Source organism: Diadema setosum, chromosome 9, assembly GCF_964275005.1.
Source record: "Diadema setosum chromosome 9, eeDiaSeto1, whole genome shotgun sequence".
NCBI classification, from domain to species: Eukaryota; Metazoa; Echinodermata; class Echinoidea; order Diadematoida; family Diadematidae; genus Diadema; species Diadema setosum.
This window is the reverse complement of record NC_092693.1, coordinates 36,239,322-36,262,361: the sequence shown is the minus strand read 5'-3', so window position 1 is coordinate 36,262,361 and position 23,040 is coordinate 36,239,322. Positions and strand designations below refer to the sequence as shown.

The 23,040-nt window shown below is 38.8% G+C and overlaps 1 protein-coding gene across 1 annotated transcript in view; it reads right to left on the bottom strand.

The window, feature by feature from the left end:
• Positions 1 to 9,613: 9,613 nt before the first annotated feature.
• The window catches only part of LOC140233447 (E3 ubiquitin-protein ligase Su(dx)-like), a 63,737-nt gene continuing 50,310 nt past the window's right edge, over positions 9,614 to 23,040 (bottom strand). The window contains exons 12-21 of the mRNA XM_072313563.1: positions 22,043 to 22,174; positions 21,383 to 21,536; positions 19,225 to 19,313; positions 18,538 to 18,697; positions 17,590 to 17,723; positions 16,872 to 17,012; positions 14,699 to 14,819; positions 12,599 to 12,800; positions 10,904 to 10,976; positions 9,614 to 10,157 (exon numbers count right to left, since the gene is read on the bottom strand). Of these exons, the coding sequence (XP_072169664.1) occupies positions 10,058 to 10,157; positions 10,904 to 10,976; positions 12,599 to 12,800; positions 14,699 to 14,819; positions 16,872 to 17,012; positions 17,590 to 17,723; positions 18,538 to 18,697; positions 19,225 to 19,313; positions 21,383 to 21,536; positions 22,043 to 22,174 (1,306 nt within the window). The 3' untranslated portion in view covers positions 9,614 to 10,057. The remainder of the gene's footprint in view (positions 10,158 to 10,903; positions 10,977 to 12,598; positions 12,801 to 14,698; positions 14,820 to 16,871; positions 17,013 to 17,589; positions 17,724 to 18,537; positions 18,698 to 19,224; positions 19,314 to 21,382; positions 21,537 to 22,042; positions 22,175 to 23,040) is intronic.

Below are 23,040 nucleotides of genomic sequence, written 5' to 3'. Positions count from 1 at the left end.
CGCTGCGGAAAAATATTTCTTTTTTTTTTCTATACAGAAAAGACTACTTGCTGCATTTCACCATTAATTTGCCAAATGTACATACGCAAACCCGGCAGCATCGACAGAGACACAGCATATACGCTCCTCTCTGCCCGAAGCCGACACTTCACAATCTCGTGGGAAAATGAAATCATAACACCCAAGTGTAAATGAGCTAAATTCAACATTAGACACAAAAAGCAACATACACGTACATCACATTTGGCAGAAATCTACAAGATGCCTGTAGATTATCGTACCAAGCTATAGCAATGAACTTTGTAAGAGAGTTCCATCAATTTCCATCAATTTCCAGCATTGGTACAGTTTTCTTACAAACCACACAAGATGACAGTCATCACAAATGTTCATCCGAGAGTGAAATACGTACCAATGCCAAGAGGGGGGAATTACAGATAGGCAACAAAACTGAAGAAAAAAATAGTAATCACAATTCTATGTATTTTAGTTAATCATATTTTGTCAGGTACTACATGTACTTCCTACATATGTTTTCTCCATCTGCTCGCAAGAAAACGTGTCAATATTTAATAACAAATACTGTAGTATGTTAAGACATCACACTTAGTTATAAAAAGAACAAAAAGACAAAATGCCTCATGAAGAAAGGAGGATAACACACTGACATCTATTGCCAAATATATATGCACATCATACACCAAACCGAGCAGGAGTCGAAAGGCTAATTCTGTGATAAGATGACGACAAACACATATCTGTATGTGGGAAAAAAACTACAGACGAGTGACAGACCGCGCTGACACGCTAATACATCATAACAATGGGAAGCTATCTTTCTAAAGTGAATTACATAATTAACTTGATCTCCTCTTCAATCTTTTTTTTTTCCTTATTTTTCTCTAACCCTTGGCAGTACGCTTACAAAGCAGAGTAGAAAGATCTAACTTCTCACGCACTGAGAAAGTTCTGAAGGCACTTTATAATATGTTATTCGGACTTGCGATTACCAATGAATATCTACCAATTCAGTGTTTTCAGAGGAGATCCTACATTAAAGATACATGCTGTACGACATACACCTGACTGCATAATTGCACCACATGTTAGTCTACACTCCACACTGCATAAAGGAAAACAAGCTGGACTAGTCACAAACACAAAACGTACACAGCCAGTGACGGATGCCCCTTTAAGGCTCGTCTGTTTCACTTGCGCCGTGACATAATTCCAAAAAATTTGTACGAACTTCTGCGTTACATATACAGAGTGATACGTTGTCTGCCAATGACACAAACCGCTGTTGAATGTTAAGGAAAATTAATCGGTGACAACTAGACATTATCTAGAGGAGTTATCTTCTTTTGCCTACCACAGCTGATACGGAGGTAGGCAGAGCACAAGACTACCTATAAATACTCTGCACAAAAACATGTCTAAATCATTCTCTTCTTCTAAAAAAAAAATAAATAAATAAAAAAAAAATCCACCTCTAATCCGCAAAACAGGGCTATGACAAATGGCCAAAGATCTTTCACACTCAGCAGAGATGCAATACTGTGAAGCAAGATATGTTTGCGGCATGAAATTTTTGCAAATTGGAGCCGACGGCCTCTTTTGAGAATTGCCATCGGCATTCAATGCATATACAGTAGACCAGAACTTTCGCTCTCATGAAATTCGCAAAATTGAAATGTACACAAACATTTCTAGTTTTACAGTAATCTTTCCTCCAAGAGAAATGTACCTTTCTGTACATTTCCTTACATTTCCTTTCCTTTTTATCCGACATGAAATATAGTGAAACAAACAAGTCGAACCAAGTTTAAAGCTAAGGATCGAACTGTGTAGACCGAAAACAACTAAGATGCATGGCATTAAGAAGGTAGGTATATGCTACTGAAAAAAAAAAAATATGCAAAGAGATAGACAGGAACTGTAAGCTTCTGTCTTCATTTTGCTTTGCTTCACTACACTCGAATGGTGGAATGCAATGGAAACTGTGGGTACTACTATGAAAATAATAACAATATCAAATACAGTGCACTCCCATTAAAGTGAAAACAATTGAAACAAAGTTCTTGTTAAGACAAATTCAAAATTCAGGTCCCAGAATTATAATCTATATATCTTTATATACTTAAGTGTTCGGCTATAACAAAATTTTGATATAACAAAAAAAAAAAAAAAACACCTGCCAGTCCCTAGGACTCCGAAATAACAGGAGTCGTCTGTACTCATATGCCTGTTCACATTGCGAAAATGTATGATGGTTCTTACTCTCGTACAACAAAGAGTTTGAATCCCTGCACATACAGACTAGCTCCCTCAAGATAACAGAATGCTCCATACATTAGACAATCCTGCCCCTTATTCAAACCATACAATGCATCTCATTTTATTCTTTTTTTTTTTTCTTTGGTCAATTTTCTGCCAGAATAGTAAAACCATATATTGCCGTAAGAATACCAAATGAGTTTCCTTTTCCAGATCCACTGTGGGGCACCTCTACTTTTGTAGAACACTGGGTCCTTCATTACATTCCACATCTCAGAAGCGAAGAGCTTTGATTTTTTTTTTTCCATCCAAACTAAAAGTTATACTAGTACCTCAAATAGTTAAGAACCTTAACGTCTCTTTATTCTTGTTTCTTTTTTCACAGTAACATTAGACCATCTTGTCATAGCTATGCAGGATTCAACATCTGGTCAGTGTGTAAGCCTTTGGTAGAGAGAACAGGTGCCCTAAATGATGCAGCTAAAAGCAGAGGACAAGACCAAAATCACCAGCCAGGGGACCACAGATACCTAGAATCTCAGACATTAAGAACATGTACTTTAGTTGATGCAAGTATGAGACCTGGACACAGTGTGTGGATATCATTTGGACTGTAAACAGAGCATGCCATCGCAGTGCGACTATCATTACTTACTTTATTTGCTTAAAATACGAAAGAAAAAGAAGGTTGCGTCATCCATGGAAAAGATACCCTTGAACTTCTCATCATAACCACAGTGGTAAATACAGCCAAATTCAATAGCAGAGCTCATTTGTACATTTTATTAGACAAAACTACCATCATATAAAAATATGCTGCACCAATGCATGATTAATTGCACGAAGGAGAAGAAAGCGAAATTTCCCAACCGAACACGAGATTCCCAACAGATACACGGTAGCAGCACTTTAAGAGTCACTCTCTTACCCAAGAATGAAATGACTCGAGTTTCAGACAGATTCTGTCAGTTACTGCAAAAAAATTAAAGATACACTGGTGTACAAGAAACTGGAGAAAGTGATGAAACATGTGACAACTGAAAAAAAAAAATGATGCAGTACATGTTAACAATACACAGCAATGCAAGTAGGATCTACAGATTAGAAGTACTAACAGCTTTACAACACAAATAAAATAGTAATACCTGCATCTTCTAATATATCTGTTTTCATAAATATATACAAATGCATAAATTCTGAAATATTGACAGGATCGAATGCAAAATTGAACACTTGTTCACTTTTTGAAGATTAAGCATAGAAAACAAAACAAAAACAAATAAAAAAAAGCAAAATAACATGAATATTTTCTTAGTATTCTGATAATTCAGATGACACCATAGGCTGAAGTACTTAGTTTTAATTATCTTAAATCTCCCATTGTACTTGGACAGCTCTTTACTCCACAATCGCATAGACATACCTCTTTCTATGTTTGATGGGGTACACAATCTTTTAAAAAAAAGGCCACAGAAGAAACAACTTTCTGCCATATCTGACCAAACAATCACCAACGTATCTATCTCAGCTAATTAGGTGATCCGAGTATCCTCTCGGATCACCTTCTGTATCTGTACGGATTCTTTGTTGGGTCTTCTTCTTCTTCTTCTTCTTCTTTCTTTATTTCTGGACAAAATTTGTGTATCGATTAGCTCAGAAAGTGTTCTTCCTATCAATGTCAAAATTATACCATATATGTATCATGTCCCAGAGACGACAGGTCAAATAAAATCATAGTGATCAGTCGACCGTGACGTCACTATGACGTCATTATATGAAAACACATTTTCATTCATATCTCATTAATGGAATAGAGTTTTTCAATGAAATTTACGTCACATATATTTCAAGTTATGCGGATTCTACTCATATTCTCAAAATTCATATTTTCTCTTAAAACGTGCGCGTACGCGCGCGTAGAAATATTTGTATGCTCAAATCGAGCTCAAAATTTTTTTGCACACGTTTCAGACCATTTGGAGCATTTTTTGAAAAATTGAAAAAATTGGACGGACGCGTACGCGCGTGCATATATACGCACGCACAGCTCATATGTCATAGAAATTTCCCGTTTTTTCACACTTATCGGATGCCTGAAATGTCAAGGAATATTTCTACCAAGTTTCAAGTCAATCCGACTCAATATGACGTCATACAGACCCGTCAAAGTTGAAATTCCGCGCGCGCGTCAATGGCGATATACAGTCCAACAATGCCAAAAAACCGCCAATTTCAAATCCGATTTTACTCGTCAGGATGGACGGTGACCCCCCATTTTCTTTACATATTCTGAAAGCTGATGAGTTGTACATGTCATTTCATGGGTTGACGATGCTGAAAAAATGATTAAAAGATATCAAATTTCTTAATAAAGTAAAAAAAGTAAATTTTCAAAATGACGTCATCAAATTTTAAGTTCATTCGAGCGTATCTCACTAATCCTTTGCCAATTTTCACCTAGATTTCAGTATGTTGTAGCTTATTAAATGCTCTTTCGGTAATATAATAACAACATTTTGATTGGATGACGGCATCATCTCGTAAAAATGGATTAAAAGTAACATTGTTAAATTTGACCAGTTTACGTGTTATCTCTATGGGAGTGCAGTTTTTCTGGAAATGAAAACTGACATGACTATCTTTATCGAGCACTAGCTCACTTATGCTTCGGTGAATTTCTCCCATATTTTAGTATGTTGTAGCTAAGACTTTGGGCTATCGTAAGTGTGCCCTTCGTTTTTTCATACGGAGTCGGCATCATGCCCAAAAACTTGGTTGAAATTAAAGCTTATCTTCCATGTATTTTCATATTCCTTTCTTTCTGCAACTTTCTTTGCAATAACTCAAGAAAAACAAGCTCTATCAGCCCAATATTTTGCACATGTTTAGTTTATGTCACGTACATTATTTCATAAAATAACAACTACTTGATCGGACACCTTCTTGGGTATGTAAATTAGGGTCAAAGGTCAAAAATGTTTCATCCTGTATCTTGGTGAATACATGTCTTATCTTTCCCATATTTTGCATACGTAAAGAACATGTTACAAGAATCATTTCACAAAATAACCACTTTTTGCTCAGACGCCATCTTGTCTGTGCAAAGTAGGGTCAAAGGTCATATGTACTTCTTTCTTTATCTTCATTATCACGTGTTATCTCTATGGGAGGGAATTTTTCTAGATGTGAAAATTGACATGATTGTCGTTATCGACGACTAACTCAATTACCCTTTGGTGAATTTCTTCCAGATTTTAGTATGTTGTAGCCAATTTAATACTCTTTAAGTTTTGTTCATCAAAATTTTAATCGGATGATGTCTTCACCTCGTGAAAATGGATATAATGTAACCTTGTCAAATTTAACCAGTTTACGTGTTATCTCTATGGGAGGGAATTTTTCTGGAAATGAAAATTGACATGACGGTCTTTATCGAGCACTAGCTCACTTACTCCTCGGTGAATTTCTCCCAGATTTTAATATGTTGTAGCTGAGACTTTGGGCTATCGTCGGTATTCGCTCCATCTTTTCATACGACGCCGAAATCACGTCAAAAAACTTGGTTGAAATCAAACTTATCTTCGATGTATTGAGATATTTCTTTCTTTCTGCAACTTTCTTTGCAATAACTCTAGAAAAACAGCCCCTATCACCCCCATATTTTGCACATGTTTAGTTTATGTCACGTACATTATTTCATAAAATAACAACTACTTGATCAGACACCATCTTGGGTATGTAAATTAGGGTCAAAGGTCATAAATGTTTCAACCTGTATCTTGGTGAATACATGTCCTATCTTTCCAATATTTTGCACACGCAAAGACCATGTTACAAGAATCATTTCACAAAATAACCACTTTTTGCTCAGATGCCATCTTGGCTGTGCAAAGTTGGGTCAATGGTCAAATGTACTTCATTCTGTATCTTCGTTATAGTTTATACCAGGGAGGTACCTCCCTGGTTTATACCGAATTTGATACCAAAGATGGTAGACCTGACTCTCTTTTGTAAATGAGAATCCAAATATCACACGGCCAATGTCTCTAAACACAGATGAAACCTATATGGTCATGCCTATTGCGATCAGGACTCGAATCATTGATTAAAAAAAAAAAATCGGATCACCTAATTTGTCAGTCTTGACAAATTCCGAGTCTAGTTTGTGTTTGCGGTTGCAAACCTCACTGTAATACATGTACATACTGCACGAGGTGATCCACTCTTATGCAAATTTCTACATAAATGCAGCTACACAAGGCTTCTATCAAAGATGATGTATAGAAGTACAATGCAACATAGATTATACCATCAGAACTGTGTAACTGTAAACTGTGTTTTGTGTAAACAGATTTTCATTGTTTCAATACACACAAGACAAATCAACACTAGAATCTGTCTGTCTGAGCAAAACCCATCAGAATGTACCGCCATGATTTCATTCGACCTGGAAAACCTGTACAAACTCGCTGAATTTCCTCTACATTGCATTTCTCTTGGTGTCCTGCACAATCACAGACAGGCGACAGCTAATTAACAATAATAGAATTACCGCGATACCTTCACTTTGCGGACATGATTTGAAAAGCTTGGGCTCAGAATGTGACTACCTTACTGGCCTGGGCCTATCAAAGGGGGGCTTTTGCCACTATATATTGCCTTTATATTCTTTCTGCCAGTCAACGCTGCTTCATCGAGCATGTGGAGGGGGGGTAGTGATCACATCACTAGTGAGTACAGTAATGCCTACAGGCTGCAAGCTACAAGGTCATCAGAGTGATGATCAAATTTCAAAGAAACACAATACTTGCTCTGTGAGCTTTTATACACGAAGGGCTTTATCTCTGCAAATATTATGACTGAGTGGATTCAATTTTAGTAAAATTGTCATAATTACATTTACAATCATTCAAATAATATGTATATAGTTATATATTTAACATAATAATCTACAGGATCATTACCCAATTACCCATTACCCAATTCGAACAAACTTTGAACATTCCTTCTAAAAATGTATAATCAATACCAATACCTAACAGGGGATATTACATTTCAATTGTGGGAGACAAAATGTAAGCAAAAGTAATTCCTGTAGGGCTCATTCTTTGAATATTGCGGTCTGTAAAAAAAAAGTAGCCAGAGCTACACTACACGTACTGCGTCAGGAAACAAAACATGTTGATGCCACAACCACTGTAGGTGCTCATGTGGGTGTAGATACAGTGTATGTACCCATCCCAAGGGAGGGGCTACATCACACAAGACCAAGTGGGAGGGGCAGGATGCTAAGAATGCATCTCATACATCGAGAGCACTGGCGCACTGATGACATGCGGTGAACATGGGAGCATGTCCACTGGGGCCTTCATACACACTGCATCTGGTTTCATCCAAGCTGGCGATAAAAGTCTCAGGCATCGTCTTCAGTCAACCATGCTCCAAAATTAGATATTAATTTCTTCTTTTTTTTATATCTATCAAGAGAGAGAGTAATGGAGCATGTTTCAACCCAAAGCATCTTGCCGTCACACTCTGCAGCATGGGACAATGAAACTACTCCACAACTGCTCTCAAGTAAGCATTCTACAACAAATTACACTCTGCATAAAACCCCACCAAATATAACAACTAAGAAAGAAAGAACAAAAGACACCAACCCCCAAACCAACCAAAGTGTGCTATCATAGCCATTCATTGCCATGGAAACTGATAGAAACAACCTCATCGGGCCACAACATCTGTGAACAATATTGTTGGTAACCATGCCCTTTCCACGGCAGTTGAAAACCATCGCTCTCAACTACTAGTCAACCATCTAATCTTTGGGCCAGTAACCACTGACTGTATGATGTTAACAACCTGGTAGAATGGGGATACCACGGAGCGGGAAGGTTGGCCCAGCTCGAATATATTCGAGAATGCCCGTAATGAATTGTGTATAGCTTCATCACTGACCTCTTATGTAATTACACACATCCAAGGAATCTCAACTGAAGTCTGCTGTTATTGACGAGTGTACACTTGAAATGGACATATTTGCTGACCAGTGTGAATTGGTGATTTTTTTTTGAAGGTACCTCACTGGGCAGCAAATGAATGGGACCACATGTGAATCCTCATGCTTTAGGGCCTTTAATTCTGTAAATTGTCACTGGCAGAGGGGTGCAAACTGCTGAATGTGCTCCAGCAAGCAAACAAGTTGGATGCATTTGCACATTCACTAACAAAACATGAACACAGCACTCTCTTTCTAACCCCCTCCCCCTTCACACCTGACGAATCACTGGCATAGACAATCTCAGTCTGAATAGACCAACTTCCACTGAACAGAGATTCTTAAAAACCTGTAAACATTAAAACATAAAGAGTCCAGATGAAATTAGCTGCTGCATCGACTTCTATTCATACACATGAAAGTTAGACAAATATCCAATGAACTTTTTTTTTTAGAGTGTTTTGTTGTTGTCATTTTTGTTCTTTTCAGAAGATAGGATATGACCGTAAATGCTTGGCTGACACAAATAAGACTTTGCAACCAATAGAGAATATGTTAAAATAGATGTATCTATCTATGCTTCGTATGTACAGTGCTTTAAAGCATTCACGCAGGGAGGTTGAGTAGAATGTTTTGCAATGATAAATCCCTGATAGACATATAAACATTGCATGATAAAAGTCATGCAGGAATTAAGGTATTAAAGCTGCTTATTTTTTTTTCTAGGAGGCAACTCAACTGTAACATAATACAGAGCAGTCACAGCCCACATCGAACCAAGCTAAGATCTTGAGATACGAATGACTCGACAGTGTGCCATCATACAGAAGCACTACAGCATGTTAGTGAATGAAAATGAAAGTTAAAATGTGGTCATGAATAACTTATTGAATGAAAAAAAGGAAAAGTCACGCCACTTGCGATTCAAACACAAGCGTAATTCCAATGACAAACTCTCCAAGTGGAATCAGACGACACAATGCTTCTGTGAAAAGCTTTGATGAGTCCTCGCGATAAAGCCGTACAGTTCTCAAAAACTCTCTCGTCTGTCTCCTCGAAGCTCTCGCTGATTCCCTGATCATGATACTGCTTGTTGACTTTGAATCGAGGACGAGGTGATTTTACTAGAACACTCATTACCCATAGACACCTGCCCGAGTATACTCGGGACGAGTCATCAATGGGTTAAATGAGTAGCAGCAACCCAACGGAATCCTCCGATGATTTAGTATAATTCCTCTATTTCCCTACCCCCATCATAAAAAAGAGGGGAAAAAATTATGATCACAAAATTTTATGTGGGTGTGTATTACATGTTCCTCACATGCAAGGCCATGTCTGGCATATTGCGTGTAAGCTGCACTCTAATTGGGCAAGGAACACTGCTGCATTTACTTGACGATCACATGTTTCGAGCTGGTATGGTTCAAGTCATCAAAATGTTTAGGTGGTGTATCGCCAAAGACGTCCATGTGTCCACAATTGATGATCTCCTCTTCCTGGGTCAAGCTGAATACATCAGGAGATAAAGTTCATTCACCCAGTATATGTAATCAAAGATGCATTTCATATTTTGCAAGTCTATCTTTTGCGAAGAGAATCACACGACCATGTATGAATTATCTATCCTAAACCCACTCCGCGACTGGCTGAAATGATGCCACAGTCGCAGGCGATTCATAAGTGTTCTAAGTGTCATAATGGTCGTCCAATAACGATATCGCGCTGCACTGAGGAAATCACCAGGGCAGTCAGTCCATGGGCAGGGGACAGAAGGGGCTCTTATTCCTGGCCGAAGCCTTCCGTCTCTTCAATGGCAAATGTCAGCTTCTCCACCAGCTGTTCGTAGCTCTTGTACGGGGGTAGATCCAGACGGTTGAAACTGTGGGGGGAAAATGAAGGAGGTAAAACAACAATCTGAGGATTCACTTGCGGGCAATCAACACAATTCAGAATTGAGGCCACCATAAGCTTTATCTAGGGGAGCAAAAACAGCCAGATGTAATATGAGAACAATACAGCAACATTTACATGTTAACGTCTGCACACCTATGTACCTTATGAATAATTGATTTTATGCTCCCTAAATAGTACCCTTCCAGAAACAATCACTGTACAACTCTGCAAAAAAAATTGCATAAATTTTACAGTCTACGCTTACAGTTCCCTTTTTTAACAGAGTACATTGTAGCCTTTACCATTTACACTGTAACTGAAATTACGTAACTAATTTAAGGCCAATGTATGCAATTGTCTTCAACAAGGATTTGCCATGCTCACATCTCACAGTGCAATTATTCCCCTTTCTGGTTGGAAAAGTCTTTCAAATGAGACATGAACCTCTACAGATACACTATGATGAGCTGCTTGCAAGGCAGCAGCTCAACTAGTGGGCTAAAGTAGATGACAGAAAAGGGAAGATGAGCACAAGAAATTCTTGGACTTTGAATCTCCGCTCACAAGCCCTGTCTTGACAACTGATGACAACTGTGCTGACTACAAATATCTATTCACTTTGGTTATCATGCTGCATATACAATTGTGGTGCCAGAAACAAAGAAAAACTTTCTGTATGTGCTGCAAAAAACAGGCTTGCATCACCACTACCAAGGCTGGGGGCAAACGTACCAGGTGTGACTCCGTGGTAGCCAGGTCTCCTTGCCAACCTTCTCAATGCAGAACTTCTGAGGACCATTGCTCCCTGAAAGGTGAGAAGGAATGGCACAAACAATCAGTAACAAGATACACCACAGTCCAAATAGCATAGCAACCAGTTGCACAGATACAAAAAAAGAAAAGAAAAAAAGATGTCAACCAACAACCTACAACAGATATAAATATACTCTCTGGCAAAATATTTTTGACATCTAAGGGATACAGCTCGAGGTGCAGAGTAGAGAAGTATGTGCTGTGACTGGTTCATGTTTCATTTTTTTTTTTTAATGGACTGAAACCAAGACTACTGCTTCAAAAATAGAATGGAACAAAGAAGTAAAAAAGGGGGAAGAGTGTGCTCACTATTTACCATATTTATCAGCTTCAAGAGCATACTCTCATGTAATTCAGTTTGATTGGTTCAAGCTCATATCTGAGCATCGATCTTGAGTTGCTATCTACACTTTTATGTCAGTGCTCAACATTCTTCAAGATGTAAGTAGTCTACAAAATAAATCTTAAACCATTAACCCTATTCTAACTGGGCTATTTGAGACCAAGTTTTTACTGGGGGGGGGGGGGGGGGGGTCAATTTGACCCCCCCTTCAGATCTCGGCCGCCGATCGCGCGATCGCCGCAAAATTTTGCCTGAACATAGAGCCGGATGTCAACTACAAGATTACATGATCATACAATAAAAAAATTTTGATTTCATATTTTTTAATAAATTAATTATGCAAATTAACGCATGAAATCATATTTTCACCTATAACTCCATCAAAAAGACTGAATCATTATTAAATTTTTGTGTCAGAGTTCCTCAAGACACATCAAACAATTTTCTTGTAAAAAAATAGCGCAATCAAAATCATTTTCTTTTGTTTTTTATTGTTTTGTTAATTTCTTATGTATTTTATTGTTTTTTCGATCTTTTGTTTTCTATTGTTTTTTTGCCAAAATTTGTTGGTGGCACTTTTTCAAGCTTATCTACATTAGAATTGATTTATTTCAATGGTTAAAAGTTGAAATAATCTAATTTATATCAATTAAACAAAAAACCACAGTTTGCATTGGATTTGCACATGAAATCATGAATTTGAGCGGTTTTCGGGTTGACATGCATATGCAAAACATTGCATAACTTCAGAACGGTGTACCCGGACGTCGCAAATTTGGTCTCAAAATATGCGGGAGACTCAAATGAAAAAAGTCATGAAACGACGCGGCAAAATCTTTGCGCGTTGCGGAATCGTGGCGCGAAACGTCGAGGGGGGGGGGGGTCAATTTGACCCCCCCCCCCAGTTAGAATAGGGTTAAGGACGAGTCCCGAGGATACTCGAGCAAGTGTCTATGGGAAATGCATGGTGTAGCAAAATAAGTCCGTCCTCAATGGGTTAAGGAGCTGTTTCAGCAGTTCCGCTTTGCAACAATATTACAGTAATCAGTATTTTTCAGACTACTAACTCTCCACTTTCCATCTGAACCAAGTTACTAAATATATCAATGAGTTTTAGAAGGGAAACATTGCACACACCATCTAAACTCTAAAATGTATCACACAACCTCTAGTACATTAAAAACGCACTGCACAAAGAGTGCATCACTAATGATCATCCCAATCAGAATAAGAGAATCACTGGTGGGACAGGACTAAAGAGGCGGACTCACCCATGAGCTCCGTGAATCCTCCGACGGGCAGCCGGCACGTGCCCGTGACGAACTGCAGCAGCCGCGCCCTCTTCTCGTTGTCCATCTCGCGCACGGCGCGCCAGAACCACTGCACCTGCTTGCTCTCCCGCGTGTAGTGGCGGTAGATGGTGTGCCGGTACCAGTCGTCCACGTCAAACTCTTGCATCCCGCATAGCATCAGCTGAGAGTGGGGGGGGGGGGGGGGAGGGATTTGAGAGAGAGAGAGGGAGAGGTAGGTGTCAGAGTGGGTGTGTCAAGGGATGACATTTAACCAAGGAGGTTGAAGACATAAAGTTGTAACATTCTTATTCCCTTTGATCCCATGTTTGATGCTGCCACTTAGAAATATTATGAAGTACATGCCAAACTGGAGATGCATCAGAGATAGAAAGACAATGGATTCATAGGTCATTGCATAATTACCAGCCACTCTCTTAAAGGAAGATATGTCTTTATGATGGTAATTACTTTTCGCCATTCCTTCTTATAAAAGATGAGCTGTACATACTGTTACAGACACAAGGATGTGTGAACAGAAATTGTGCAAGGATTGATGAAATAAAAAAATAAAAATTATTTGACTTTACACGTCTTCACACTTATCTGACATACCGTATTCGCCGGCGCAAAGGCCGCAGCGCCGTATAAGCCGCACCCCCGATTTGTGCAACGCAAAAAAAAAAAAAAAAAAATACTGAAAAGAAACGTGAAAACCTGATGCTTGAAGACGAATGATGAAGACACTTTACAGTAAAAAAATACTTAAATTTTCACGGAAATAAACAAGTGGGTACCATACAAAATACGATGTTCTCGCACGATTGTCACACACGTAGATAAACTACATCGTTCAATCGAAAAACTCGAACAAACACTCCAACAAAAACTCACCTCCAAATTTTTGCCAGTGAGGTAATAACTTAACAAAAATGAACAAAACACGCTCAAAAGTACGATTGTACTCTGAAAATAATGTGTAATGATACAAAAGCAAAAGAAAGAAAATGAGGGAAAGGGACAGGAGGAAATCTAACGCTAGAGAACATACACCACAGGTGTGTGAGTTGCTAGTCGATCGAGTCACATTGTACAGTGTAATAGCATAGACAGGTGGTTGTCTCTGTACATGCAAGTCTATAGACAGATACATTGTAATATAGTAGACAGGTATTCATGTAATAGACAGGTGGTTGTCTGTACAGTCTATAGACAGGTACATTGTAATATAGTAGACAGGTAATCATGTATAGACAGGTACTACGGTACATTGTCATAGACAGGTTCATTGTAATAGACAGGTAATCACGTAATAGACAGGTTCTGACAAACACTTTATTACTCATTATTAGTTAGCACAGCGCTACGCTTTGTGTTTGAGCTTAAGTTTTATTTTTGCCTCATCAAAATTTCATAGAAAAGACAAAGAGGACATACTGATGAGGAACAAACACGGAATGCAGCTTTGCTTGTAAGATTTATATACCGGTATTCATATCATCGGGGGATGGTTGCCTCCTTGGTTGCCTATTGTGTAGTCCCATACATGCATAAATGTGTTAGTTTTTACTCCCGATTTGCCGGGTTGCAGAGAACAATTTTGGTTTTGCCGCCAGATAGGCCGCACCCCGACTTTTCACTTTTTTTTTTCTGAAAATACTGCGGCCTATACGCTGGCGAATACGGTATAACTGAATAAAAAGCGATACTTGAAGATTACACCAAATCAGTATCAGCTGTCTGAAGTGATCAGAAAAATGATAAAATTGGTGGCGAGTGTACATTTTCAAATACTTTCACCACATACAGCTCATATTTACACTTTTGCACCTATTTCTGGATGGGATTTACTTATGTGTCTTACGTTTTAACAGTAGGTGAAATTTCATTTCGTTTTTATAGATAAACATGCAAAATATAACCAACACTATGTTAGCATTCAAAACGAATTTTCAGATTGCTCAGAAAGATAGTGGCACTAATGAATGCTATGGTACACAAAGAAATAAAGGCAGTATTCATTTTCATGTTCTCGGTGATTGAAGCAGAGTGTGAACTGGTCCAGGAATCCCGTTATCTCACCTCTAGCTCCCTCTCGTCAAAGTACTGGAGCCACTGCAGGGGGACCACCTCGTTCATGCCTTCCAAGAAAGCCTTGGTCTGCTCCTCGATACCTCGGTTGAAGCGGAATTGGGTCATCAGGCTGGTGAGTAGATGAAAAGCAAAACTTAGTCACACTCATTTCACAAAATCACCTTTTCAAATTCATAAGATGGGGAGAGAAGAAAGCAGAACTGGGTAACACCCATCTTTTCAATATCCCCCAATCAGCAAATTAGTGGGAGGAGAGGAGAGGACTAGGTTACGCCCATCCCTCAAAAACCATCCAATCAACGAGCAGGTGGGAGGAGACAAAGAGAACCTGGCCCCACCCACCATCACCAATCCCCTATTCACAACTGCCAGTAGTTCCAGACATTTGAGTCAGGGACATGTATAGCCTTGTAATGAAAAACCAATCTTCCTAGCTTTCTGGGAAATGTTTGGGACTGTAGCACCCCTTAGCTTCCTCAAATTTTCATGATACGGTACTGTAAAACCAGAAAATTTCATGTGCATGAAATTTTTGTGAATTTCGCAAGGAGCCAAAATTCACAAAAGTAAAAAGCACACAAAAGTTTTAAACTAAACAATGCGTGTTTACATAGTAATATTTGCAATTTTTTTCATGGTAACGAGTTGCGAAAGTTTCATGCCACAAACGTTTCTGCTTGTACAGTGAATATCTACAAATTTCATCATCAAAGTGATTCTGGCTTCACTAGCTGGAGAAGGGTCTGTGATTACTACAAACTTTATGGCATGCTATATGACAAATAGAACATTAAGCTGAAGCACAGCATAAAGGTCACAATGAATATGGATGATTTCATCTCTTCCAGCTCACCTATCCACCACTCCATCAGCACGAGCTGAGAAGCTACTTTCACAACCTTCCATGAACAATCAAAACTGAAGCGATACCCTTAAATAAATCATGCCAATCCACTTCAATGCTCAAGGTAATATAAAACAAGTATACATGAAATGAAGGAATCTATCTATTTCCTTGAATGACACACTTGCTATTTCTGGATTGAGAAATACAGCTGGGGTCAACATTTTCCCTTTACTGAATAAGGGGCCTGCTGGGGGAAACAATTTCGCCAGAGTGCTGTCATCTGAAGTCAACCCGAAGCCTGGAATCTAAATCGGGCTCATGGCCGGGGAGAAGTGAGTCACTTAGAAACTTTAAGCCAGGCATGATAGTGGTGTGAACATGACCTCCTTCAAACCCAATACCTGTCACTGCCTCATTCACTCCAAGGATTTGGCAAGTGGCTCCAAAGGGCAGTGAGTGTTTGTCAGGACTTACTACAGTACCATATAACTGACTCATTTCAAAACTCACTCGCCTCCATTCACTATTCTCATGCATATAAGGGTGCCAAATTCCACGCTCTTTCAGATCACATTAAACAACTTTCAGCATGATTGATTCATACGAAAATAAAGAAAAAAGAAATGGTTTCACTAGAACGTCCCCTAAAAATTATAAAATTCAACTGAGGGCATCTTACAAAAACAAGCACTTTACCTATAAAAGTAACTTTAGATGTCAATACAACAATGTTCAAACAAAATACAAACATGTCACAGAGCATTGTGAATCTGTCATCTTTTCAGGGGTCTAGCCAGTGTATGCATTTGTGTGTGGATGAACAATACATTAGACTGATAATTCATGACAAGCGAGATAATAGAAAGACTGCCCCAAAATTCGAGAAGAACTTTGGAAGTATGTGTTATTCATTTTCTTCTTCATGAGATGGGCAATCACAGCACTATTTGGGCCATGAACTCTTCAAACATTACTGTATATACCACATATTTTGCTTTTTTTTCCCCAAAATTTTCATGAATTTTGCAAATCAGATCTTTTCGTTAATGTTAAAACATTCACATGAAAAGAGTAATCCAGATCCTGACATGAATGCAACATGCGAGTGTACACTTTTCCATCCAATGCCATACTCCACGGTCGCAATTTTACCCACTCGCAAAATTGTCGGGAAGTCCCATTTCACACTCACTAAAAAATAATAAACTTGTGAAATCGATGGTGTATGCAGTATGCTATTGCAAACATTATGTCATTTAACAAAAAAAAAAAAAGAGTAGACAAACACAATTCACCATTCCACTCCAGACTTACTGTATATATTCTTCCTTGTTTTCCTCTGTGACTTCAATATCTTTTCCTCCCTCCTTGAGCTCCACTGTCTCCACCTTGCCCAGGATCTCAAAGTCGGCTACAAACGTCATGTCCATGTCCAGCTCGTCTATGTCATTATCCCTAGTAGTAGAAACGTAAAATTGGACGTAAACAAAATGTCATTTACACCCATTCAAATACTCTGAAGCCAGTCATTTTCATGGATATAAGTACAAACGCTGTGCCCCGATATGGCACAAGATTTCAAGGCAGCAAGTTGATTTTATCTATTTTTTCCCCTACTAGCTACAATGAGAGAGCATATATTTGTACAAAACTAATTCAAGGGAAGTTATGCAACCTGGATTAACATTCATAGCTTATGGATTATCCATCTGGGCCCTGTTTTATGAAGAGTTATAATTGATTGTATAGTTAATTTCTATCATAAGTCTATGGCAGCCTGTGTGGTAAGGGAATTTACGATCAATTTTATCTTTTGATAAAACGGGGCCCAGGACTATAGTTCTGACCAATTTGATATGCTCACATTCATGGGCAGAAATTCAGACAGCTCTGAATCATGACCCAATGACAAAGAAGTCATATCACTAAATTCTAAGTTGACAAATCTAAACAATGCTTTTCTTCAGATGACAACTGTAACAAAGAAATGAGGACTTTGGACTGGGGAATGTCGAACTACAGCGAGACTCACTTGATCCACACCAGCGAGTTATAGAACTCGGGGTCTATACTCTCCAGGTCACGCAGCGTGAGGGGCTTGTTGAGCATGCGCTTGTAGAACGGCATCGTGAATCCGCTGTAGATGAACTTGCCGTGGTAGAGGGCCTATTGAAGAATTGAGAGTTACACAGAACAGGAGAGAATGAGTGCTTCAATTACTGACAGATAGCAAAGGAAGATTCAACTCCAGAGGGCCTAGGCTTACTGAGTACATAACACAGCTAACTCCACACATTCTCTAATCTCCTACAAAGTAGGTAGACATCAATAGTTCTTCAAATACGGAATGCCATCTTTTCTTTGTTTTGAGCAGTAATGAAATTGTCATTCCGAACAGCGATATTATGTTTTGCAACCAAAGAGCATATATGTCCTTAATAATCCATTGCTGAACACATCTTTTTGCTTTTTTTTTTTTTTTTTTTTGCTGCAGTTTCATGTTGCATGAAAAACACAAAAATTTCCATACTGCAAAAATTTCCTTTTTTCACAGTAATTTCCTGAGTGCAAAGTGGAAAAGATGCCCTAATTTCTCAAACAGATTTCATCACTAAAGTCAAAGAAGAGAAGCATCAACCAATTATAAAACAAGTCCTGAAACCAGTTCCATGACATTTGCTCCTGCAACAATTGCTCCAATTAAATATCTGTACTATAAGCCAAACATAAATTCTACCCACAAACATAACCCTAACCCTGATCCTAATCCTCACATCAAACTAAACCTAAAACCCTATCAAAACTCTAACTCTAACCCTAAGTCCTTGGAGAAATAAGACCAGAGCAATTGTTGCAGGAGCAAATGTTGTGGCAAATGTTGTGGCACCCCTGAAGCTACATCATGACAGACTCACTGCACTATAGGCGCATTATCATGCAAGAGCAAGAAGTCAAAACGTTTCCCTATATCACCACTCACCATGGCAATGAACCTCCCAACGAAGCGGAAGTACTGGAGATGGTCGGGGTTGACGGAGGAGGCGGGGTTGATTTGCAGACAGTAGTTGTTCTTGTTGGCGTACTCGAAGAGGCAGTACATTGGGTTCAGGACCTCGTGGGACAACATGAAGAACCACTCCCTGGGGGAAGGCACATACAGCAGATGGAGGAGGTCAAAATCATATTACAACATATAAGATGTGACCACTGAATGTTGAGCAATTCAGTCAAAATTTATCTCAGTGGAATACTGCTGATCATGCGATTATGACATAACTAGCACTGACCTCCTGATCTTGGGGGTGGAGGACCATTTTTTTTTTTTTTTTTGAGGGGGAGGGGAGAATTTCTTATATGACTGCTGAGAACAAATCAACCAATTACACATCTTCGAAAGAATAAAATCTAATGTTTCCGACGAATAACAAACAGAGCTCACTGTTCCTTTTCCTGCACAAAAGTGCAGTTTTCTACATAAGCAACAGCTGACACATTATTTACATTTAGCATAACTTCCAATGGTCAAAATTAAAGAAAGAAAAATAGCAAATTTTTCATTTTTGTGCTGCTACTAATGGTAAAGAGTTTTACACTGCTAAATTCAATGCATTTTTGATATTGCGGTGTAGGAAAAAGTTTTGAAGCCACCCCTTCTGCACTCTCTCACCTTGCCACACCTCCGTAATCGAGACCCTCCTCTCCTCTGAAGATGATGTAAAGTCGCCTCCGTAAGTCGTAAGCCTGTAATCTCATGATCTGAAGGGGGGGGGGGGGATGGGAAGTGGGGAGAATTAGTGTGAATGCACTGTTATTTATAATCACACTGAACAGACATTTAGGGACCTGCTTAACGGAACTGTCTGTAAACGTCATAAACTGTAACTAATTGCAGTCACTGCGGCAACAGTGTCAATGCTTACATCTAATTGGTTATTTCCTGGATGTTGCCATGGTGACTGTAACTATTGCAGCTCACAACATAATTGCAAGTTTAAAGTGGGCCCGACCACCCAAGTTTACATCATGTCACTATTCCATCAGACCTGTCACAAAGATTTAGTCTAATGCTAGTCTCACATGCTCACTGGCTTTTACAAGATCTGACATTTTGTTTTTTGTTTTGTTTTTGTTTGTTTGTTTGTTTTGTTTTCAGGTAAGCATTAGATTAAAGCAATCACAATGGTGAAACATCAGGAGGATTTCATGGAGCAGGTTAAGATAGCTTTGCATACATGTCACAATGCAAATTATTCTACCCGTTTCTGTCAGATTTGGAATGTATTAAAAAAACAAAAATGTTCTTCACTACTTTAAATACATACAAAGCAAGAAGAAAAAACAAATTACGGAAGGTTGCATTGACCAGCCATTCAATTTATCAAAAGGACACAACAGGCAAAGGAAGTCCATCTACAATGTAAGTATGCACAGATACGGAGCATACTCTGTTGAAAACAATACTACTACTACATGCCTCTTGACTTAACAAAACTGTATATTCAATGACAGCTTTAACACTGCTTTAGTGTACCGCACACTGTCCCCAGGGGTGACTAGACGTTGTATCTCAAGTTTATGAATTCTAAGGAGAGCAATGAAACTTTGCATTTTTGCAACATTTTTGCAAAGTAACATTAATGATGACATCAAACAATGCAGAAACATTGTTTTGGATTACACTGTTCTGCTTTAAAATTCATACCATTTTTTCTTTTGTGTTAAGAAATGAGTTTGGAGGTTTTCCAATAAATGCCAATTAAGACAAGAGGTCTAGTCATTCCAGGAAAGACATGCTTAACTCTACACAGTACTTGTAGTATTGCAACTGATTTACAAATAGCCCTTCATTGATGTAAGCAAGCACCACTTAATAAGTGTTCAAGAAGTACCCATGATAAAAAAATCAAGGGCATTCGTACTCTGGTTGGATTCGAACCAACGATCTCCTGATTACCAGACAGGCGTCGTATCCAGCGTGTACTGCATATTTATTTACGTCGATAAAGGCCAATTTGTCAATCAGTTGCAAATATAAACAACTTAACACAAATTCATTAATATGAATAACTTGTAGTATGATGCCTGGATCTCAAGTCTAGCTTGCAACATGATTCCAATCTTCTCTACTTTATACAGCTGTTACTTCAATTCCCTTCCTCCTATAGGGAAACATGATTTGTTATTTCTTCTCCAACCACAGGAAGCTAGAGGTAATGTGAGTGGTGGGAGTCATGGCACTGGAGCGGCTCAAGTGACCAGGAAAGACATGAACCACAAGCTAATGCTTGTGAACAGATTGGGATCTACAACCATTTCACTTTGTGTGTGTGTGTGATTAGACGAGCAATGTTATACGTATAATGCACAGGTGAGAGTGCATTAGTGGAGATGCAATGCCCTCGAGGGTATCTACAATGTACAATGGTGCAATGCACATGACATTGTGAATACCCAAGAATGCAGTGCATCTTCACTAACAACTAAGATATTAGACCTGTGCATTATTTGTTTTATAAAATGGATCTTTGACCTAAGCTATCAGCTGGTAAAACTTTGCACAGCAATGCAATGGGGCCACTCTTCAATGGGCCATGCAAACAGTGCGATTCAAAGCTTGGGTTCTCGCCGGATGCACAGCTAATCTGCACAGAGCAATCAGTAATCTGCCACAGGATAACACGCAGTGCAGTTATGCTCTTTGTTTTGCACTCCTTTTCTGTTAGTGAAAAATATAATGAATGCTCACATGACTCATTTCAGAGCTCCCGATTGGCTCCATTCTCTGAACCCAATTTATAATCTGCAATGATATGCATGCTCCTTACCTGGTGGAAGGAATCTTCAAACAGAGTGTTCCTAGATACGCTGATCTTGACGTGGCTTGGCAGTGCATTGATTTGACATAGATAGCGGAACTGGCCCAGTTTCCACCTAAAACTCCTCTCGTACGCTATGGGGACACCAAAGGCTCCCTTTGGACTGGATGGCAAAAGTAAAACATGAAGCAGATCTCAACATGAACAACATGAACAAAATGGTTTGACTTTGGACGGCTGCTTGGTTAGAAGCATACAGGCTCTATTTGAGAATCTATTCAGAGAAAGTTTCTAAAAACATAGTTGGGGCAAACTTATGAAAAACATAATGAGCATAACATAACATCAAATATTATCATTCTAAACACCATAACCATATCCAACATCATCACCATTATCTTCATTATCATTTTCATCATCAACACAATTACTACCATCAGCTTCATAACTCTCTTATCATCATCATCATCATCATCATCATCATCATCATTATCATCATCATCATCATCATCACCATCATCACAATTATCATCACCATCACCATCATCATCATCACCACCATCACCACCCTCACTATCATCACAACCATCACCACCACCATCATCATCATCATCATTACAACCACCACCACCACCATCATCATCATCATGAAGGACATCATATACTCACCCCTTGGAGGCATTGGGCCGGGGATCGGTGAAAGTCGTTCGTCTGTTGTTGTGGTCCACAAAGTAGCGGACGCCCTCCTTGGTGTATCGGATCTCCCAGCCGTCGGGCAGGGGTGCCTCCTGCATGTTTGCCCTGCTTTGAAGCGAGGGGGAAGAGAGACAAGCTCTTGTCATCTAAATGTCCGTTGCCAAACTTTGCTAGATGTGAGATGACTTACAGCTATTGCCAAGCTATATGTTGATTTACCTTTGTTTGTTTGTTTGTTTTTTTAATACCATCATCCCCTGGACCTATGTGTCTACCACGAAGTTGAAGCTAATGTCTGTTTTTTTTTCTTGCACTGAATTGGGTCTTTCTATCATTCAAGCATTACCTACAACACTCAGATCATATGTGAACACACCCCATTTCCTTGTGGTACAAATATCACTTGAGAGTTAACTTTCTAGCCACTGAAAAAATCTGTCTACTCAGTGAAAGCATAAACCGATACCAACAGGCTGACATATTAGTAAACCAAATCTGCGTGTACAAACTTTGATCGCATATCATGCTTATCAACATTCTGATTTTCTGCATCAGAATTCTTATGAATATTCTTTGACTGTGATCTGTTCAAACTGGCAGCCAACTGTCTGACGCATCATCTAAGGCTTTTATATAGCATACAATAGCTTCAGCAAATGGATGTGGAGCTTTGAATTTTTAATGGTAGTCAAATCGTGCACATTACAATCAGAGCATGGTCTCTTCCATAATTGAATTACTTTGTGGATTTAAAGAAAAAAAAAGTCTGTTTCCATTACATGTCCTTTAGCATGGACACATGCATGGAAAAATATACTAAAATCTACAATTCTTTGAAAAAAAAAAAAACCACCCTACTTAAATCATGTCTTTTAGCAATGGGACATGTACAGAAGGAAATATTCAAATTGACAATTCTTTGGGGGAAAAAAATTGTTTACATCATCTGTTCTTTTGCACAAACACATTAA